Below are 21,414 nucleotides of genomic sequence, written 5' to 3'. Positions count from 1 at the left end.
CTCACCACAACCTCCGCCTCCTAGGTTCAGGCAATTCTCCTGCCTCAGCCTCCTGAGTAGCTGGGACTACAGGCACGCGCCACCATGCCCAGCTAATTTTTTGTGGTTTTAGTAGAGACGGGGTTTCACCATGTTGACCAGGATGGTCTCAATCTCTTGACCTTGTGATCCACCCGCCTCGGCCTCCCAAAGTGCTGGGATTACAGGCGTGAGCCACCCAGTATTCTAACACCGCTGATGACCCCAAACCAGTATGCTTTGTGCAGTGGGGTGGATTGGAAAGGACCCTAGGATTTATCTATTTTAAATCTACTTTTTTAGAAAAGTATGTCAGAGGTTGGGACTAGAATCCAGTATTTTGTCTTACCTCACACTTTTTTGACCATTATTTTGGGTTCTTCAGATGAGCAACATCTTAGTTAAGACTGCCTCTGCTCAACCTGTGCAAAAGAAATAGGACAGCCGAAATAACTGTTGCTCCTAACAGATGAAGCTTTTACTGCTGTTCTGAGGATATTATGTGTTTGTGTCTTGCTTTTTGTTATTCTTGTTTTGAATCTTGTAAATCTAGCCCTTAGGTGTTCCCTAATCTTTAACAGTTTACTAGCTTCTTTAGCAAGCTGTGCAGAGCAGTCAGATAATACTGGAATTTTACATTCAAAACAAAATTGTGCATTCTAAAAATTTGCCTTTTTTTCTATTAAAAATACAGATTTAAATCAGGGTTTAGTGAATGGACTTGCCTCCTGGTACTTTTGAATTTGTTGCTGCATTTGAAACATGTGGATAGTGAATGCAAACTAAGAAAATGATTACAGACCTAAACTGAATAATTTAGACAACCAATTAAATTAAAAACTTGTTTAAAGGTTTTATCTTCTTTTTTTTTTTTTTTTGAGACAGAGTTTTGCTCTTGTTGCCCAGACTGGAGTGCAATGGTGTGATCTCAGCTCACTGCAACCTCCACCTTCTGGGTTCAAGAGGTTCTTCTGCCTCAGCCTCCCAAGTCACTGGGATTACAGGCATGCACCATCACACCCGCTAATTTTGTGTTTTTAGTAGAGACGGGGTTTCTCCATGATGGTCAGGCTGGTCTTGAACTCCCGACCTCGGGTGATCTGCCCGTCTTGGCCTCCCAGAGTGCTGAGATTACAGGCATGAGCCACCGTGACAGCCTAAATGTTTTATCTTCTAATATTGTTACAGGGTCCTTTTCTTGGGTGGAGACAAATAGGAAATTTCAGACCCCTTCTCTCCCCCAAAATAAATCTTTCTAAACCTTACTAGTAGGTGAAAACAGGGTCAGAATAAAAATTATGTAGTAGCTTTTGCTGTGCATTGCAGTCACAAATGTTATTATTAAGGCACAAATTTGTCAGCATGTGAGAGTCATTCCAGGCACTTTAACAACAGTATCCAAGAACTGTTTATCTTCAGTATACAAGGGTCAGATTTGGCCTGATATGTGTGGATGAAGATCATGATGCAATTCTTTTGTCAGTGCTTTGCATTTTTTCTCACTCTCTTTTTGATCTTCCTCTTAAAAACATTTATATTTTGAATATTACTATAGAGAGTAGAATGGAAAGGAACCTGAACTAAGAGGTTAGAAGAAATGGTTTTAAATACCTGCCTTTCCCCCAGAAGTGGCTTGTGCAAGCCACTTTTATCTCTTAACTCATTCGGTTACTTAATTTTTTTTTTTTTTTTGGGGACGGAGTTTCGCTCTCGTTACCCAGGCTGGAGTGCAATGGCGCGATCTCGGCTCACCGCAACCTCCGCCTCCTGGGTTCAGGCAATTCTCCTGCCTCAGCCTCCTGCATAGCTACGACTGCAGGTGCCTGTCACCATGCCCGGCTAATTTTTGTATTTTTAGTAGAGACGGGGTTTCACCATACTGGCCAGACTGGTCTTAAACTCCTGACATTGTGATCTGCCCACCTCAGCCTTTCAAAGTGTTTGGATTACAGGCATGAGCCACTGCACCCAGCCTAATTACTTAATTTGTAAATTGTAGATGATGAAACTGCCAACGCTAACTCACGGGATTATTGAGAAGAATAAATGAGATTTATCATTATATTTCCTCATTCTTATATTCATGCTAGCATGTTAATATTTCAAACTAATGTGAGAAAGTGCTTTGAACCTAATTGTGCAATACAAATGTAGTGAGTTGTTACTTTTATGGTTCTTGTTTTAAATTTCTGGGTTTCATCCTTGACTGTTGCATTTATTTCTTTTATTACTCCTTGAGTACTTGACCTCTTTTTTTTTATGAGATGGAGTCTTGCTCTGTTACCCAGGCTGGAGTGCAGTGGCGCAATCTCGGCTCGCTGCAGTCTCTGCCTCCTGGGTTCAAGTGATTTCCTCTGCCTTAGCCTCCCGAGTAGCTGGGACTGTAGGTGCGCACCATCATGCCCAGCTAATTTTTTGTATTTTAGTAGAGATGGGTTTTTACCATGTTGGCCAGGATGGTCTTGATCTTCTGAACTTGTGACCTGCCTGCCTCAGCCTCCTAAAGTGCTAGATTACAGGCATGAGCCACCACGCCTGGCCAAGTACTTGCTCCTTAATATGGTTATTGTTTAATGTGCATTGTTTTGCTTCAAGCCGATTGCATCTTCTGATGATTGTAAATTCAGTGTCTAGTATAGTGTCTTGATTGTTTACAATTATGTTGACTTTTATTGATGTTTGCTTTGGTAAATTCCACAGCTTTGTCTCTGGCTAGCATGTTTTGTTCTAATATATTTGGATTTGACGTAAATGTTTTCTGTAAAATGTTTTACCTACTAAATAATGGAATTGTTTTTATTAGGCCTTCACAGAGCTTCAAGCCAAAGTTATCGACACTCAACAGAAGGTGAAGCTTGCAGACATACAGATTGAACAGCTAAACAGAACGAAAAAGCATGCACATCTTACAGATACAGAGATTATGACTTTGGTAGATGAGACTAACATGTATGAAGGTGTAGGAAGAATGTAAGTAAAGTATATCCTTAATAGAGTTATTTTGGGAGTGCTTTTGTCTGAATTAAATAGAATTTGTTCATCCTAAAACTTGAGTTAGGCCAGGCACGGTGGCTGAAGCCTGTAATCCCAGCACTTGGTGAGGCTGACGGGGGCGGATCGTCTGAGGGCAGCCTGACCAATATGGTGAAACCCTGTGACTACCACAAATACAAAGATTAGCTGAGCATGGTGGCACTTGCCTGTAGTTCCAGCTACTTGGGAGGCTGAGGCAGGAGAGTTGCTTGAACCTGGGAGGTGGAGGTTGCAGTGAGCCGAGATCGTGCTACTGCCCTCCAGCCTGGGCAACAGAGATAGCTGTGTACAAAACGAAACAAAGCAAAGCAAAACCTGGGTTAAAGTATCGTAGAAATAACTTTAAAGATTATCTAATTAAGTGCCTTCTTTTTTTCAGATGAGGAGCTGAAGCTCAGTAGATCAATGAAAGTGTTTAATTTTAGACTTTGAAGTATATTTCTTAAGTGCTTACCTCTCTGTTCTGTCTATGATTAGGTACTTAAGTGTCTAAGTTCAGTAGTAAAAATATGATTCATTGTGGAAAATGTTTATAGTAATTTGATATTGTAGTTGAAGATTAATTTAAGTAGGTATAGTTTTAAACTCCTTTTCCCTACTCAATTTATTAGGAGTGATACAAATCATAAATCTTTCAGATGTCTGATTATGGTTGTAAAAGAAAAATAAATATTCAGTTGTCTTTTAAATACATTCATTCTGGCTGGGTGTGTTGGCTCGTGCCTGCAATCTCAGCACTTTGGGAGGCTGAGGTGGGTGGATTCTGTGAGGTTAGGGGTTCGAAACCAGCCTGGCCAACATGGTGAAACCCCACCTCTACTAAAAATACAAAAATTAGCCAGGCATGGTGGCACACACCTGTAATCCCAATTACTTGGGAGTCTGAGGTAGGAGAACCACTTGAATTGGGGAGGTGGAGGTTGCAGTGAGCCGAAATTGTACCATTGCACTCCAACCTGGGCGACAAGAGTAAAACTCCGTCTCAAAAAACAAACAAAAAGTGCACTCATTCTGTGTGTCATGTATTGTTCTAATAGGAGGACAACTCACATGTGAGAAATCTAATAAATCATTTTACTTTCTGTTTGTTCTAATTATTATACGATTAACTATGTACATTTTACTTTTTTTCTTTTAAAAACATTACCCTTGTGAGAGAGACTAGGTCTGCTTCATATTCTTTAAGCAGAAAAAAAGGAATGGAAAAGCCCTTAAGTACAGGTCACATTCCATTACAGTGAGCTAAAAGGAGAAGACTGATTTTTTTTTTAAGTTGGGGGGAGGTACAAGAGGAGGGTTTTTCTGGAATTTAGTCTTTGAGAATTACTTAGTAAGTAGACCATTACTTCAGGTTTGGAGATCTTTTAGTTAGAATGGAATTTGACCTCAGTCTTGGGATGACTTGTTTTGTGATTGATTTGAAGGAAGAATAACATGTGTAAAATTTAATAATGGCTTTGAAATGACATCATGAGTAGTAGACCCTGCTCATCACTGACTAATCCATATCTTTATGGTTTGGAATTAGATTATGTTAAATTGTTCATCTGATTTACTTTCTCAGAATGAATGGTACAGCACAAGGAAATTTTATCTCCAAGTTCATATATTTCATTTTAGTTTGTTTTGAGAGGGTAAGGATCCCAATTTGAAAGTTTGTTACTGGGATACAAAAGAATTGGTATGAGAACAAAGTAGAACCCTTGAATATGTGTCTGTGTAGTATGAAATGCATTGTTGGCATTCACTACAGGATAATTTTATCCTTAATGTGAATATCCTTAGGTCTTAAAACAGTAATGCTAGCTTTTCTAGTATGCCTGTTAACATGTTGTACTTGGATTTCACATCACTGCACTAGCCCTTGTTTGCAATAGCTAAAGAATTCCTTTTTCAAAATAGAAAAACTGTTTCACTCTCTTTGGCCTTTTGAGCTACAGTGGATTTTTAGTTTTTAATTAGAAGGGCTTCATTTATTAAATGTTCTGCAGAATGGATAGGAGAGTTGCTTTTTTGTACATATTGTCCAAAGTGCTACAGATAGGTTGTTTTCCATACAAAGAATTTTAGAGTTTAAAGGCTAGGATATGAATTAGTTAATGGTAGAATTGTATTATTTCCGGAAGGTTTATTTCCTATAAATTATGTTTCTTAAAAGAATTATGCAGTTTTAAATGTTTGGATAAAGTTGAGCTTCTACGTGATTTCAGACTTCTGTTTTAAATTTGACTTTTGTACTTTCTGCATCTCACCGGGAGTATGAGTTTGACCCTGTGTTGTAGGGGCATGTAAGGTGAATGGCGTTTGTTGTTTGGCTAGAGTATTAGTGCGCTGAGAGGAAGAAAAGACTTGCTGAGTATTAGTCTGGTCATGAGGATGTTCTCTTTCTTGACGCTAAACGTGAAATATCTATTTCTGAATTTATAGTCTTGAGTAATTCTATCATTGTGATTCACGTCTTTAATTCTAAGTCTTTACCTTGATTTGTTTTTTCTTTTCCTTTTGAGTGTTATATGGAAATTCCGATTAGAATATTACTTTTTCCCAAGTTTTTATTTTAAAACCACAGATAATAAAATCTAAAACTTCGTTTTTGTTTTAGAACCTGCAGTAGATTTTCCCATGGCTGAAATTCAGGTCTCATTGTTTCTTGCCTGGACTTTTATGATAGCATCTTAACTGTTCTTTCTTCCTGCCTTCATTCTGTCTGTCCAAATCCATTCTTCACACATCTGGCAAAATTAATCACATCAATATTGTTCATAAAATCCTTTGTTCATCCTCTGTTGTCCACAGGATAAAATGTAAGCTCGCTGGCCTTGCATTCATGGTTATTCATAATCTGTTCTTAATTTACCCTTTGCCTCAGGTCTCACCACTTTCTTTTTCCAGGGTTAGGATAGCATGTGTATTTCAGCTCACGGACCTACCTCCTTCTGCTAGTTTTGTGTTATGTGTTGAGAAAAATTTTGAGGTGTCATATGGGTTTTAAACATGCTTTAGTTGATTAGTGATGTCTGTTCCACAGTGAAGGTAGAAGAGTAGTAGCACATGTACCAGAAATTGTTATCCTACCCTTGCCACATAGGTTTCCTCACACATGCTATGTTTTTGTGCTTTTTTGCATTTGCTCAGTCTTTGGCTGAATAACATTGCCCATGGCTGGTAATACTCCTCTTTTCCTTGTGAAATTCTTATCCTTCAAGACATAGCTCAGATCTTACTTTGCCTTTGAAGATTTTTCCACCCCCTGGGGCAGACTCATTCACTCTTTCCTTGGCGATAGCAGGGCTTTTGTTCCTACAGCTAGTAAAGCACATTGAGTGTGTAGGTGTGTTTAAATGGGTCAGTCTTCCCAACCAGACTGTCAGCTCTGTGAGACTGTATATATATAAGTATTATCTTTGTTTCCACATTCTCAGTATAATGGCATAATGTCTGGCACAAAATAGCTGTTAAATGTGTATTGATTTGATTTGAACCCGATTCTTTTTTCTTGCCTAAAATAACGTTTTTTCTTCTGGTTTCTTAGAAAAAAAGTATTTTAGAAAGTATCAGAGACTTAAGAGTGAGTTTATTATCCTGTTTTAATATATGATTCATGTAAGATGAAATTATAAAAGTAACATATATTTTGACTAAGTTCAAAAAAATTATATCTGACCAAAATCCTGTCCTTTGATCTGACAAGATTAATTCTTTTTTTTTTTTTTTTTTTTTTTTTTTAAATTTGGTTTTTTTTTTTTTTTTTTTTTTTTTTAAGATGGGGTTTCACCATATTGATCAGGCTGGTCTCGAACTCCTGACCTTAGGTGATCCGCCCACCTCAGCCTCCCAAAGTGCTGGGATTACAGGCGTGAGCCACTGCGCCCGGCTAAGATTAATTCTTTATTAAATATATTGAGAAGGTTGACTAATTCTAAATACCAGCCAGTTGAAGAGATGCTCAGAACTGACAATAAAGAAAACCCAAACCTTTAGGATTATGCTTGAGGGTAGTATAATAAAGGCTTAGGGAATAAAGGCTATTTTATGCGTAATATTGTGAATATAATTTTATCCATTTTACCTTACTAATCTTCATACAGAATGGAAGTCAGAGTTTTTTTTTAGGATATGTATTTAGTTAAACAAATCATTGCAGGCCCAGATACCTTTCAGTTCATAAGTATGGACACATTTTGTAGTGTTAAATACCTCTTATATATGGCTATTTTTGGTTTAAAGCAAGGAAAGTCAAGCTACAGGATAAGAGATGATGAATTGCTATATACTGTAAGCTCTGAGTATTTGTTGCTCAAAGCTATATTCCATCCAGTCTTTTGGCATGTTGCCAGCACATTTTAGTTCTCTTACTTCATATTCTTTAGAGAGGCTGTTATGTAGCCTGATACTACTACCACCAATTTCTAGTTTTGCTACTTAAGCTGTTTGTGAGCTGACCTCACCATACTGCTTTGAGAACTATGATGAAAGTTACAACTGGGGAATGATCTGTCTGAATATTTGGAAGTGTTTGTCTTTGCATCTTTCTAGCATGCAAGGAGGGAATAGGCAAATCTCAAATGTTATGTGAATATTTCTTATATTTTTTTTCCATGGGTAAAAATGTTTATAATTGCTTGCTTGGGGGTTTTCTTCCTTTTCTACTTTGCAAGGTAGAGGATGAGTATTTTTAAAATGAGAATTTACATTAGAAAGTGCACTTAAATGCCATTTAACCATGCTAGTGTTTGAAAGGACCATCATTAGAATAAATGTCAAACTTATGAGCAATAAGTATGATCCTAACCCTGATTTGATGTCAGATCTATTATTTGAACACCCTTTTTCCTTGAGCATTACATAAATAACATTTTTTTCCAAAAGAGACAAATTAGCTTTTTATTTTTTTAATATAAGAGGAACTTGAGTAGATTAGCCTTTAAAAAGTAAAATTAGTGCCATTTTAAAACTTGAACCTAACTAAAAATAACTTTGTACCATATTTAAACTAATTTAGAGGTATGCCACCATTCTGTGGATATTTTTTACATTTAAGGAACTAAGAATGAACAATGGTATAAATCTGCCAACTAGATAAGTGTCTAGCAATGCAAAAATTGCTGTTTGGGAGCAGTGTTACTATTTCTATTTGAACTAATTTAATGGTTGATCTCTAACGGGTGAAAGATCCAGAAGTGTAAAACGTAAGATAAATGTAGCATAAGTAGAAAGTGAAACAGTAAGTGTATTCCTGGTAAATAACAAATTAAAAAAGAAATCTAAATAGTTATGCAGTTTTTCCACTGATAAGGTTGTAGAAATCTGAACTCGTCATGACAGCTTGGCTGAACTGCCCCTTGTTCAAAGTGTCATGTTGGTTTTGTTGTGATTGTATTTGTTAGTTTGGATATTGACCTATAATTTGAATCGTGGCATTTAGTAAATGCAGAATGAAATATTTGCAGCTTCCCTTAGTTATGTTAAATATTAATAGCAAGAGGTATGCTCATGCTGTTTCAAGTTTTGCAATCCTTTTATAATTTGATGTAGCTGTAGAGTTGATCTTCCACTCAATTTGAGGTAATTTTAAAACTGAAGAAATGGTAATACTATATTTTATTGCTAAGAGGTTAGGAAATGAAATTTAAACAATCTTAGTATAGTAAATATTGATATTGTTGGTAATACTGTTGATATTATAGTAAAAATTGTTTATATTGTTGCTCTAAGCAGAATCAAGTTTGAATATTTTATTAAGTTCATACTACAGGGGAAAAATAATGTGTGAGATTACTTTTGGTGTGAGAGTCACATTGCAAATGCTAATTTATAAATTCCTTTTATGCCCTTTTTAAAGGTATTTATCTGTATTTTAGAGAAAGGGAAACAAAGATAGTTGTCAAAAGTAAGATGAGGTTATTTTTTAGATTAAAAAAATTTTTTTTGGATTTTACTTGAAAGGAAGAGAAGTTCTTGGTGTTCAGCTGCTTTTACTAATAGAACATGACCCACCCTTCTTGTGTTTTTATACAGAGCCATTTAAAGTCATGGCTTTCATTGCCCAGAGTTCTAAGTGAAAACAACAACAACTTTTCCTGTTGTGCTGGGAAAAATGACCTCAGTTTTGTTGACTTTGAATATGTATATAACCCCAGATGGGCACACTCTCCTCTTACACAAATTTAGTACTCTGGGGAGAGGAAATTTTTAAATAATATTCTTAATTTCCTTGAGTTGTCAGTGATTTAAAAACTTGGTGTTCATTATAACTCTGCTCTATTGCTTTCTAGAATGACATCACTGTTTTTGTGCCAGAGTGAGTTAAACATTTGCGTAAGAATTACATAGTCCTGTTTCTTCTGCAGACGAGTACTTTTTAGTAATTCTTTCCCTGTTTCTCCTCCCATATGCCCCAGAATCTAAAGACTCTCACCAAAACACAGGAAATTAATTTTGAAAATGTTATGCTAATTAGACGTCTTGTTAAAAAAGGGAAAAGAAGTCTGTTATCTTGGAGAGTACAAACATACTAAAATAAACTTGTTATGGGGTTACTTATTTTAGGCTTTGGACTTGTTTTAAAAACATAAATGTAATTGATTCATTTAGCTACTTAGTGGACTTTGCTTGCTTCTGCATTTCCTGACATCAAAAGACCTGGCCTTTTTTTTTTTTTAACTGACAAAGGATTAAACAAAATCAACCTTTGTTGTATGAAAGTAGCAGTCGTTTGCAGGATACTACAGTGTGTTCCAGTTGATGCTAAGCAACTGAGTGAAAGGTGAAAAGTACCATTTGCTTGCTGTTCATATATAAAAAAAATTAAGGTAGCAGCAATCTGAATTGGTACTTTGTCACTGAGGAATTGTGTGCTGTAACTAACTTAACTAGCTGAATATCTCCAAAAACAGTCAATTTTAAGCCATACCAAAAATTTTCTGATTGTAGCTGCCACTTACCTCATAGTGCAAAGTTAGGAATAATTTACTATCTAATCTGAGAGAGAGGACTGAAATGTTCATGTCAAGGAATGTAATCTGCTTAATGAAATATCCAAGAAGGCGCTCAGAAAAATATTGACTTAGAAGGTGAGTCAGTTCATACATATATGAACACACACTTAGTAATGCCTTTTGTCATTCTTTTCTTTCTATTAATATCAGGAATTACTGTTAACTGTAAATATCCTTTACTCTGATGAAATAATTAGGATTGTAATGTGTTATATGTACCATGAGTGCCCATGCTTTTGTGAAGAGTGTATGCTCATTTTATTTATATAATTTAAGTTCAAATGGGCCTGTCTGGGAGAATGTTATTTCATTGTTCTGGCCAGGAGCTTTTATTTCCAACTCTTGTTTTGCAGTAGATCAGTTATCTTGAAATGGACTAGATTACTTGGAAGCCACTATCCTTTTTGCTTTGAAGAGGACTTGAAATATTCTGATACCAAAATTTGTACAGCAACAGGAGCCTAGTATCAAAGATATGTCTTTAAATAGATAAGAACATGATTGCCCTAAGCCCAACTTTTATATTGGCTCAGAGTAAAAAGATTTGGATCACAATATGCATCCTGTATGTGTGTGTGTCTGACTGAGACTTTTGCATTTATGACAAAGTATATTTATATTTCTCTATGACATTTTGCTTTTGTACCAGGAGTACTCTGCTATCTGTCCTCCAATACTCATTGAATAGTAATTTAAAAATATTTTATCTGTTACTATATTTTAACTTACTAGTAAAATAAAGACTGTATCTTGGAAAAAGTTGTGGAATAACTCAGTGCATATATGTGGAAATGTTTGGGGTTTGATGAAGCCAGAGTAAAAGTGGTAAACATCAGAGGTCCTTACTTACCAGAATACTTAGAATACCAAATAGTAACCCGAAATAAACATCATGTTTAAAATAGATTAACACACCACTGCTTCCATTTCAGGAGTAATAGTTTTGATTTAAAAATAGGCAGTAATTTTTAATTAGTACAAATTGAACATAGCAGTGTGTTACTCTACTAGAACAAGGAATGCTTATATGGGATTGGGTTCTGGAAGTTACCATGATTCTCCAATAATTCCAGTGAGTTACCAGTCCTCCTCTTATTTGACCTATCAGCAGCATTTGGTCCTGTTGATCTTTCTTCCTTGAAGCACTGTCTTGGCTTGCAGGATACCACTTCTTGGTATTCCTCCTACCTCACTGTCCATTCCTTCTCAGTTTCCTTTACTGTCTTCATTTATTTTGCATTTGTAAATATTAGATTGACTTTGGGCTTAGCCCTTGGGTTTTTTTCTTTCTTTCTTTTTTTGTCTATATGTACTCAGTCTCTTGGTAATCTCATCCAGGAGTATCTCTAAATACGGTTTTATATACTGACAACTCCCAGATTTTTATCTTTAACTTAGACCCCTTCCCTGAACTCCAGAGTTATATGGAGTATAAAGTAGACAACTCTAGCTGTCTACTTTACATCTTCATTTGATGGTCTGATAGGCATCTCAGAATTAACTTGGCCAGAATAAAATTTTTGCTATTTGCAAGCAAACCATCTCTGCTCTCAGTATTACTGAGTGGCTTTTCCATCCTTCAAGGACTTCCATATCTTGGAGTCATCTTTCGACCCTCTCTTTCAATCTTATATTCAGTTCATTAGCAAATACTGTTGACTGTATCTTTAAATTTTGTTCAGAATCTGAAGACTTCTACCTATCACCACCCTGGTCTAATTTACCATTGGTTTATAGCAGTTGCTTCCTAAGTAGGCTTCTTGCTTCTATCCTTAACTTTTAACCTTTTATAGTCCATTTTCAACTGGTCAGCCAGAGTAATCCTTTTTTTTTTTTTTTTTTTTTGGAGACAGAGTCTCCCTCTGTTGCCCAGGCTGGAGTGCGGTGGCGTGATCTCACTACAGCCTCCGCCTCCCGGGTTCAAGTGATTCTCCTGCCTCAACCTCCTGAGTAGTTGGGATTACAGGCACCCATCACCATGCCCGGCTGATTTTTGTATTTTTAGTAGAGACGGGGTTTTGCCATGTTGGTCAGGGTGGTCTCGAACTCCTGACCTCAGGTGATCCACCCGCCTCAGCCTCCCAAAGCAGAGTAATCCTTTTGAAATGTAAGTCAAGATCACTATAGTCAAAATCTTCGGATGGCCTCCCATTTCATCAGTGAAAAAGGCAGTCTTTTGCACTTGACAGTTTCTCTGCCTGAAGCCTTTTTCCAGATGTGTCCATTGCCTGCCCTTTCTCTTCTTTCAGGTTGTTTCGAAAAAGGCAATGAAGCCTTTCATGACCATCCTATTTAAAAGTATGCACCTAACCAGCACACACATTTATTTGCCTCTTGTTGGCTTTATTTTTCTCCGTGGTACCTCACCATCCGACAACAATGATACTAATTGTCTTTTTTTTTTCTTCTACCCTCCATGGTATTAGATGTCTTTCTTAAAGAATAAACATTATTGATATGTAAGTTATATAGAGTAAAATACATTCATTTTAGGAATACAGTTGGGTGAATTTTGACAAATATAGCCACCACCCCAATCATGATAAAGAACATTTTCATCACTCTAAAAATCTCTTTCTTGCTTCTTTCAAGTCGGTCCTCTCTTTTCTTAATCCTGGCTCGAGGCTGCTAATCTGATTTCTATTACTGTAGGTTAATTTTTTCTGTTTTATAACTTCATATAAATGCAATATAGAAATGAAGTCATTATAGTATGTACTTTTACTTAGTGTAATGCTTCTGAGATTTACTCATGTCGTATAGGACAAGCCTCAGGGGCCGTATGCTGGGCTTAGCTTAAGATCCACTTATTTTGGTACTCTGTCCATGCCTTTCTTCCTGTGCTTGCCAGCTTCATCTTCAGCTTGGCTACAGGAGTTCCAGGGATTTTATTGAGGCATGACAACATCCAGAGTTAGAAAGTGCCATGTTTGGCTGGGCGCGGTGGCTCACACCTGTAATCCCAACCCTTGGGGAGGCTGAGGCCGGTGGATCACGAGGTCAGGAGTTCCAGACCAGCCTGGCAAACATAGCGAAACCCTGTCTCTGTCAAAAATACAAAAATTAGCCAGACCTGGTGGCGGGTGCTGTAGTCCCAGCTACTCAGGAGGCTGAGGCAGGAGAATCGCTTGAACCTGGGAGGCGGAGGTTGCAGTGAGCCGAGATCATGCCATTGTGCTCCAGCCCAGGAAACAGTGTAAGATTCCCACTCAAAAAAAAAGAAAGTGCCATGTTTTCTGGTGTCACCTTCATGGGAACACCTTTTCAGAAGTCTTCTAATGGTCTCCCCCTTATATTTCACGACAGAAACTGAGTCACATGCTTAGGCTTAAATCTTGGGGGATGCAACTGCAATGATTGGGTAAGGCCAATCAAGATTCAGCCTAGAACTCACTTCCCTGGTTTACTTAGGGAAGTAGAGGGCACCCAAACAAAATTGGGGCTCAATCAACAAAGAAAAGGAAATGGATATGGGGTAGCTAAACAGTAGTGTCTGCCAAAATCATCAGCAATCGTTATAGTGATCAATAACTGAGGGCTAGCTATGTGAAAACTGTTGATATATTTAGGATGAATTAGGCAGAGTTTAGTCCAGGAGCACAGGCAGCCAGCAAGCTATTCAGGAGATTAGTAATAAGAGCATAAATTAAAGTGGTGGAAGTGGAATAGAGGTGAAGGATCAGTACAAGAGAAAGTGATAAATTGGGAATATAGGGAGGATATCTGCAGTTTTAGGACATGCATATGGTGATATTGATGGAAGCTGAAGGTGAGATGGGAAACTGCTTGTAGGGAATGCTGGTATGGGTTGATAAAATGAGTTTAACTTGGACTATGTTGAATTTGAGGTGATATGGAACATCCAAGTACAAGTGACCATAGAGCCTGGACGTAGTGCAGGTGATAGTGGTAGATATTATTTTGAGGGTCATTAAGTAAGTTGAGACCTTGAAAATAAATGAGTTCTCTGAGTGACTTTGGGCAGAGAGAGTTTAGTAGAGAGCCTTGCATACTGCTTATAGTATGGGCACTGGAGAAGAAAGAGGAAGGAGGGATTTATGGATACAGTAGTTAATGAGGGAAACATGGATAGCATAGTACAGAGATGCAGCAGCATCCGTCGGAGGTAGATTTGAGCATACAGTGATCTATAGATTTCTTGTGGCTATGTATGGCAGGGCCCAGGTGCTGTATTTCGGTGTTATAATCTAGTACTACGTTATTTATTTTGTTGCTCGAATAATTCTGCTTTGACCATTGGGAGCTCTTTGAGATTTTCTCCTGTGTTTTTAAATTTTTTTCTCCCAGTCTGGAATGCAGTGATGTGATCGTGGCTTACTGTACCCTTGACCTCCTGGGCTCAAGCAGTTCTCTACCTCAGTCTCCCAAATAGTTGGGACTACAGGCATGTGCCACCAAACCCAGCTAATTAAAAAATTTTTTTTCGTAGAGATGGGGTTTTGTCGTATTGCCCATGCTGGGCTTGAACTCCTGGACTCAAGTGATCCCCTCACCTCAGCCTCCCAAAGTGCTGGGATTATAGGGGTGAGCCACTGTGCCTGGCAACATTATTATTATTATTATTATTATTATTATTAATTTGAGAGGGAGTCTCCCTCTGTTGCCCAGGCTGGAGTGTAGTGGTGCAATCTTGGCTCACTGTAACGTCCGCCTTCCAGGTTCAAGCAATTCTCTCACCTCAGCCTCCTGATTGCTTGGAACTACAGGCATGTGCCACCACTTCTGGCTAATTTTTTAAATTTTTAATAGAGACGGGGTTTCATCATGTTTTCCAGGCTGGTCTCGAACTACTGACCCCGGGTGATCTGCCCACCTTGGCCTCCCAAAGTGCTGGGATTACAGGCATGTGCCACCGGCCATGGCTGGCAACTTAATTTTTTTAGAATAGTTATAGGTTACAGAAAAATTGAGCAGAAAAAACAGAGAGCTCTCACTCCCTTTCCACTCTCTCCCACACAGTTTTGCCTCTTATTAACATGTTGCATCAGTGTGGTACATTCATTACAATTGACGAAAGAATATTGATAAATTATTGTTAACTAAGATCTGTAGTTTACATTAGGGGCCACTCTTTGTGCTGTCATACAATACAATTTCACTGTCCCCCAAATCCCTGTGCTCTACCTGTTCTTCCCTTCTTCCCATTCGTTCCCCACTCTCTTCCTTGGTGACCACTGACCTATTTTCTGTTTCTGTATATAGTTTTGCCTTTTCCTTAATCTCATATAGTTGGAATGATGCAGTATATAGCCTTTCATACTATAGTGGCTTCTTTGACTTAGCAGTATGCATTTAAGGCTCCTTTGTGGCTTGATACTCATTTCATTTTGTTGTTGAATAGTACTCTTTTGTATGGAGGTACCACAGTTTATCCATTCACCTATTGAAGAATATTTTGGTTGCTTCCAAGTTTTGGCAGTTACGAATGAAACAGCTGTAAACATTTGCACATGTGCACATAAGTTTTCAACTCATTTGGATAATGGAGTGCATTTGCTCGATCATGTTAAGCTTTGTAAGAAGTTGCCAAAACTGTCTTCCAAAGTGGGCTGTACCATTTTTTAAATTCTACCATCAGTGAATGAGAGTTTCTGTTGCTTCACATCTTCGCCAGCATGTGGTGTTTTCAGTGTTTTGGATTTTAACCATTATACTAGGTGTGTGGCAGTATCTCATAATTTTAGTTTGTAGTTCCTTAATAACATATGATGTTGAATATCTTTTCACATGCTTATTTGCCGTCTGTGTATCTTTGATGAGATATCTGTCAGATCTTTTGCCTGTTTTAAATATGGTCGTTTGTTTTCTTATTGTTGAATTTTAAGAGTTCTTTGCATAATTTTGATGCAAGTTCTTTATCAGATACGTGTTTTGCAAATATTTTCTCCCATTTGTGGCTTGCTTTTCTTTAGCCTTTTTTTTTTGAGACTGAGTCTCGCTTTGTAGCCCAGGCTGGGCTCACTGCAACCTCCGCCTCCCGGGTCCCAGTTCAAGCAATTCTTCTGCCTTAGCCACCAGAGTAGCTGGGATGACAGGCATGTGCCGCTGTGCCCAGCCTAGCCTTTTGTTTTTAGTAATTCCTGACTTTCTCATACTGCAGTATGGTCCAGGTTCATATTATATTTTCCCTGCTGAGCCCTGTAGTTAGTCATTTCTCCAAGAAACTGTGGTTTCTGATTCCTTTTATTGGAGAATGGTATTTAGAAACCTGTATCTGGTCACTGGGTTTATTTGTTGCTACTGAGGTGTTATTCTAGGCCCTCTGGTGACTAGAGATAGGTAATATGTGTGTATATACTACTAACTCATGTGTATGTACATATCTACAATTGTTTCTGTGTCTATTCATCACTATACACTTTAAGCTGAATATGAGTTTACACTGATATCTGCGACTCTTAAATATGATAGGGTTGGCCAGGCGTGGTGGCTCATGCCTGTAATCCCAGCACTTTGGGAGGCCTTGGCAGGCAAATCACGAGGTCAGGAGTTTGAGACCAGCCTGGCCAACATGGTGAAACCCCGTCTCTAGTAAAAATACAAAAAATTAGCTGGGCGTGGTGGCAGGCACCTGTAATCCCAGCCACTCAGGAGGCTGAGGCAAGAGAATCGCTTGAACCCATGAGGCAGAGCTTGCAGTGAGCTGAGATTGTGCCATTGCACTCCAGGCTGAGCCTCAGAGCAAGACTCCATCTCAAAAATAAAAAATAAAAATAAAAATAAAAATAAATACCATAGTGTTCATTCTAGCCTTCCTTTCTTGCTCATCTATAACTTCTCTCTAACTTGAGAAAACTGGCTCTACTGTCCATGGTCCAATTACTTATTTACTTATCCCAGTATACATATAAAGCAATTTCAGAATTGTTTGCCTGTATCTCCTGTGAGAAACAAATTTAACCAACTAGTTAATCCAAGGTTGATTGGATTATTTGTATTCACATACACTCATATTTATAGTAACTTATATTAGAGCCTTTATAATATGGTACAAGAAAGACCTGAGTTTCTAATCTAATACATACAAGCTGGGCAAGGTATTTAATCTGACAAGGTCTTATTTTTGCACTTGGTAACTTTTTATATACTTAAAAAACACTGGCCAGGCATGGTGGCTCACTCCTATAATCCCAGCATTTGGGAAGCCGACTCAGGCGGATCATCTGAGGTTGGGAGTTCAAGACTAGCCTGGACAACATGGTAAAATTCTGTCATTACTAAAATAGAAAAATTAGCTGGGTGTGGTGGCGGGCACCTGTAATCTTAGCTACTTGGGAGGCTGAGGCACAAGAATTGCTTGAACCCTGGAGATGGAGTTTACAGTGAGCCTAGATAGTGTCACTGCACTCCAGCCTGGGGGACAGAGCAAAACCCTGTCTCCAAAAAAAAAAATTTGAGGATTCAAGAGGAAACGTTTTTCAAGTGATGAATTTTAAAAAGCTGTTTCTCTTTCTTTTCCAGTCCCATTTCATCTTTGTGTAAATCCTTTTTTATTTTACATATTTTTTCATCTTGAAAATGGAATGACATGCTGATTTTTTTTTTTCTTTGAGATGGAGTCTCGCTCTGTCACCCAGGCCAGAGTGCAGTGGCATGATCTTGGCTCACTGCAACTTCCACCTCCTGGGTTCAAGTGATTCTCTTGCCTCAGCCTCCTGAGTAGCTTGGATTACAGGTGCCTGCCCCATGTCCAGCTAATGTTTTTGCATTTTTAATAGAGATGGGGTTCCATTATGTTGGCCAGGCTGGTCTTGAACTCCTGACCTCAAGTGACGCACCCACCTTGGCTTCCCAAAGTGCAGGGATTATAGGCATGAGCCACCACATCTGGCAATGTGCTGATTTTTTTTTTTTTTTTTTAATTTTTATTCCAAGGTTCATTTCAGGTACATGCTGATTTTTAAAATTTGAGTTTTTACTTACTTACTATATTGACATCTTTACGTGTAAATGAAAGTATTGTTTTTTTTTTTAATTTTCAATTTATTTTTTTATTTAATTAGTCATTCAAAAATTTATTTATTTATTTATTTAGTTTTTAGAGTTGCGGCATTGCTGTGTTGCCCGGGCTGGATTTGAACTCTTGGACTTAAGCAATACTCACACCTCAGCTTTCTGAGTAGCTGGGACTACAGGTGCATGCCATTACACCTGGCTGCCCCCTTGGTTTTATCTCCTGTTTTGTATCTTAATTTCTGTGCCAGTGTGATTGCTTAAGGTCTCCAGGATTCAGCCTAATCTCTCAGGGTAAAAGCCAATTTTCTGTTGTCTTACATTCCTGAATTCCCAGTTTCACTTCACTTTGGGCCTTTGTGGAATCCTTCCTTTTGTGTTAGTTGAACAAAATGTTAAAAAACATTTTTTTGCTTTGTTTTTAATCAAGAGTGTTCAGGGTACCTACTCTTCATTATGCCAGTAACAGAAGTCTCTAGCTACAGTCTGCAACGTGGATGTGCCATAAAGTTTTAATCACTTTCTTATTAAAGCAGTGATTAAAGTAAGAAATAAATTCAATTTATTTCTACTTTCTTCCATGCTGAAAATTATGAAGTAAAATTTCATTAACTTTCATCACCAGTGGAGTGAGTCAAAGAAGCAAGATAGACTCATTCTTATGTCTTTTCTATGCTATTTAATTTGTGGATACCCTGAAATCTAAATGCTACTAGAATATATTTTTAGATACCCTCTAAAAATTTCCCACCCAAAGTGAACTTGCCATAAGCATTTTGTTGTTTCTGAATAGCATATATCTAGGTGACCATACTTTGGAAAGTGTGTCCACAGTGCAGCAGTGCAACTGATCTGGGATTGTGTTCTGGGCAGGTGAACAATAGTTTTGATTCATACTGAGTTATAAGAAAGTGGAAGTTGTAGCAAACTACAGGACGATTTAGAAAACAGTCTGGTGTTTCTCAAATCAAAACCAAAAGCCATCAGAAATACGTTTTCAGATGGCATAATTACAAAAAAATGAGGAAGTGAAATAGGTTACAAGTCCTTGAGAGTAGACAGTGCAGAGGCACATGGCACTGTTTTCCAGGTCGAAGAAGAGGCCTTTTACAAAGCATCAACTCTAATTCAGGTTATATAATCCTGACTATTGTAGCATATTACTTGCATACTGTTTGTCATATGAGAATACTTTGCCTCTTCATGTTTTATTTTTCCTTTTTGGTACATTTTGAACTCCAGAATTCTTTATTTACTATTTGGCTTTCCATAAACAATCAGGCGGGATAACTATGAGATTTTCTACATTGAGAAACTGTGTACATAATATTTGCTTATAATAACACTCATCATGATAAATCCTTTCTCTTCACATAGTATCTGATAATCCAGTGCCTTTTTAAACAATAAGAAAGATATTTTCCAAAGACTTTTTTTCAGAAATCAGATGTTTCTTGGAGCCGTTTCCAGTCTGTATACAATATATCTTTACCATTTTTTCAATTGAAGACTAAACCAAACTTTCCATAAGTTTTGTGTTTGATGTTTTGCTGTGTAACTACTCTTTGGGGTAGACATTTGCATTTATCCAACACTCATCCTTGTTTAAAACTTGCATGGCTGAGATGTCCTTAGGCTTATAGTAGTAAGTTGGCCTCCTTCGGCGGAATCTCTCTGGCCTTTGAAGTTGGCACAGTCTAATATAGCTACCTCAAGGGATGTGTGGCCATGGAAAAACATGTTTTTGTTGTTGAGTGTTCTTGCTTTCTAGTAATTTTATTTTCTGCTCAAGAGATTTAGTATCTGTTCAGATACTTTATTTTTAAAGGCCACATAAGTAGTGACTTGACCTCTAATCTTAGCTTTGAAATTTTCCCAGACACTAATAAAGATGATGTCTGATGACCTATTATTTGAGAATAGTACTCATTGGTTAGCTAGCAATGCTATTTAAAAATGTATTTTTTATGCAAAAATTATTTCCAAGGCTAAAAGACCTTCTCAGTAAAATCATACATATAATGACATAATTTGGTGACTCTTGCACCTTGTTTTAAAATAGATTTTACACAGTATTACTGAGACTTAATACTGTTCAAAACAGCTCTTTTCCTCAAATACAAATGTGAGTTAGTTCCGAGAAAAATATTCTGTAAACCATAATCTTATCAGAAATAGCACCCGTCTCTTGGATCCAGTAAGAACATTTTAGACAGGAAGGGTTCTGTAGTAAAAGACCTAGGATTAATCCTTGTTTTGCATGAATGTGGGCTGTCTTTCCCATAAATATACAGTAAGGTTTTTACAAAGGATCAAGTTACTACTGAAGACCAAGGTTATCAGTTAAATTACCTGGGCTGGCCACATCAGGATGTAAGCTTAATAATTAGTGGAGTAAATAAGTTTATCAGATTGTATTAATATGTGTAGTAACGCTTAGTTATGAAGAAGAGGGGAAAAGGCAGTTACTTTCCAGGTGTTGGGGCATAGTTAATTGCCTTTTTTGGTCTGTTTTTACTTGTCTTATAATAACAGACTCTTCTTGATAAGAACCCACCTAGGCACAATGATGTTTTTGTGGGGTTAGCAGAGGAAACTGCGTATTGCTACCTTGATAAGTTTTCTTGTTTGGCTTTTTGTTAAGAGATGATGTTTAGTTTTTTGTTGCTGAACTCTGTTAGTGCAAAGAGAAGAAAAATCTTGCTTAACTTAATTAATTTCAATGTTCAATTGAAATCTATTTTAGCCTCCTTAGCCCTAAAAGAGATTTGCATAATTGGGGTTTTCCCTTGGTTCCAGTGGAAGGGAAATATTTCAGTTCACTTACTTGAGGCTATAAAAGTTTGTTCTTCCTTTCCCTGCAGCAAGAATTGTGGACATAAAGTAATAAAACAGATTCAGTGCTAATTTTTAAAACTTCTCCTTATTTCCAACCTCATCAGTGGTAAATAATGTGCCTGACTATAAAATGGAAAAAGTTGAAAATTTCCACTTGTACATTTTGAGCTTTTCAGAGGTACTATACACTCTGGAAATAATAATAAAAGATACCAGGGCTTATACAGTGCTTTTTGTTTGAGGAACTCATATAAACACTAATGCATTGATCCTAACACAGTACTTGATTGTGACTTTAAAAGGTCATGAGTTACTGCTGTTACAAAAAAAAAAAAAAAAAGATGGAGGGGCGCTCTACTTTACAAATATTGTTTAAAAAATATGTAGATAAAAATTGAAACAGATAACTGAAAAAACAAAACATATAGGGTATTTTTTTGTTGTTTGTATGTTGACTTTTCTTTTAGCCTATGAAATATTTTTATTCCTTTATTATTTTTTACTGTTGCATATGAATCTACTTGAAGACTGATTTTCTTTTCCTTTCTTTTTT

General features: G+C 37.3%; 1 protein-coding gene across 1 annotated transcript in view; it reads left to right on the top strand.

Moving 5' to 3' along the window:
- PFDN1 (prefoldin subunit 1) overlaps positions 1-21,414 on the top strand; it is a 59,382-nt gene that overhangs the window by 870 nt on the left and 37,098 nt on the right. The window contains exon 2 of the mRNA XM_017536760.2: positions 2,822-2,988. Coding sequence (XP_017392249.1) covers positions 2,822-2,988 — 167 coding nt within the window. The remainder of the gene's footprint in view (positions 1-2,821; positions 2,989-21,414) is intronic.

Source organism: Cebus imitator, unplaced genomic scaffold (assembly GCF_001604975.1).
Source record: "Cebus imitator isolate Cc_AM_T3 unplaced genomic scaffold, Cebus_imitator-1.0 Scaffold101, whole genome shotgun sequence".
Taxonomy (NCBI): Eukaryota; Metazoa; Chordata; class Mammalia; order Primates; family Cebidae; genus Cebus; species Cebus imitator.
Note: the sequence above shows the minus strand (reverse complement) of the source record. Positions and strands in the feature narration are given on the sequence as shown.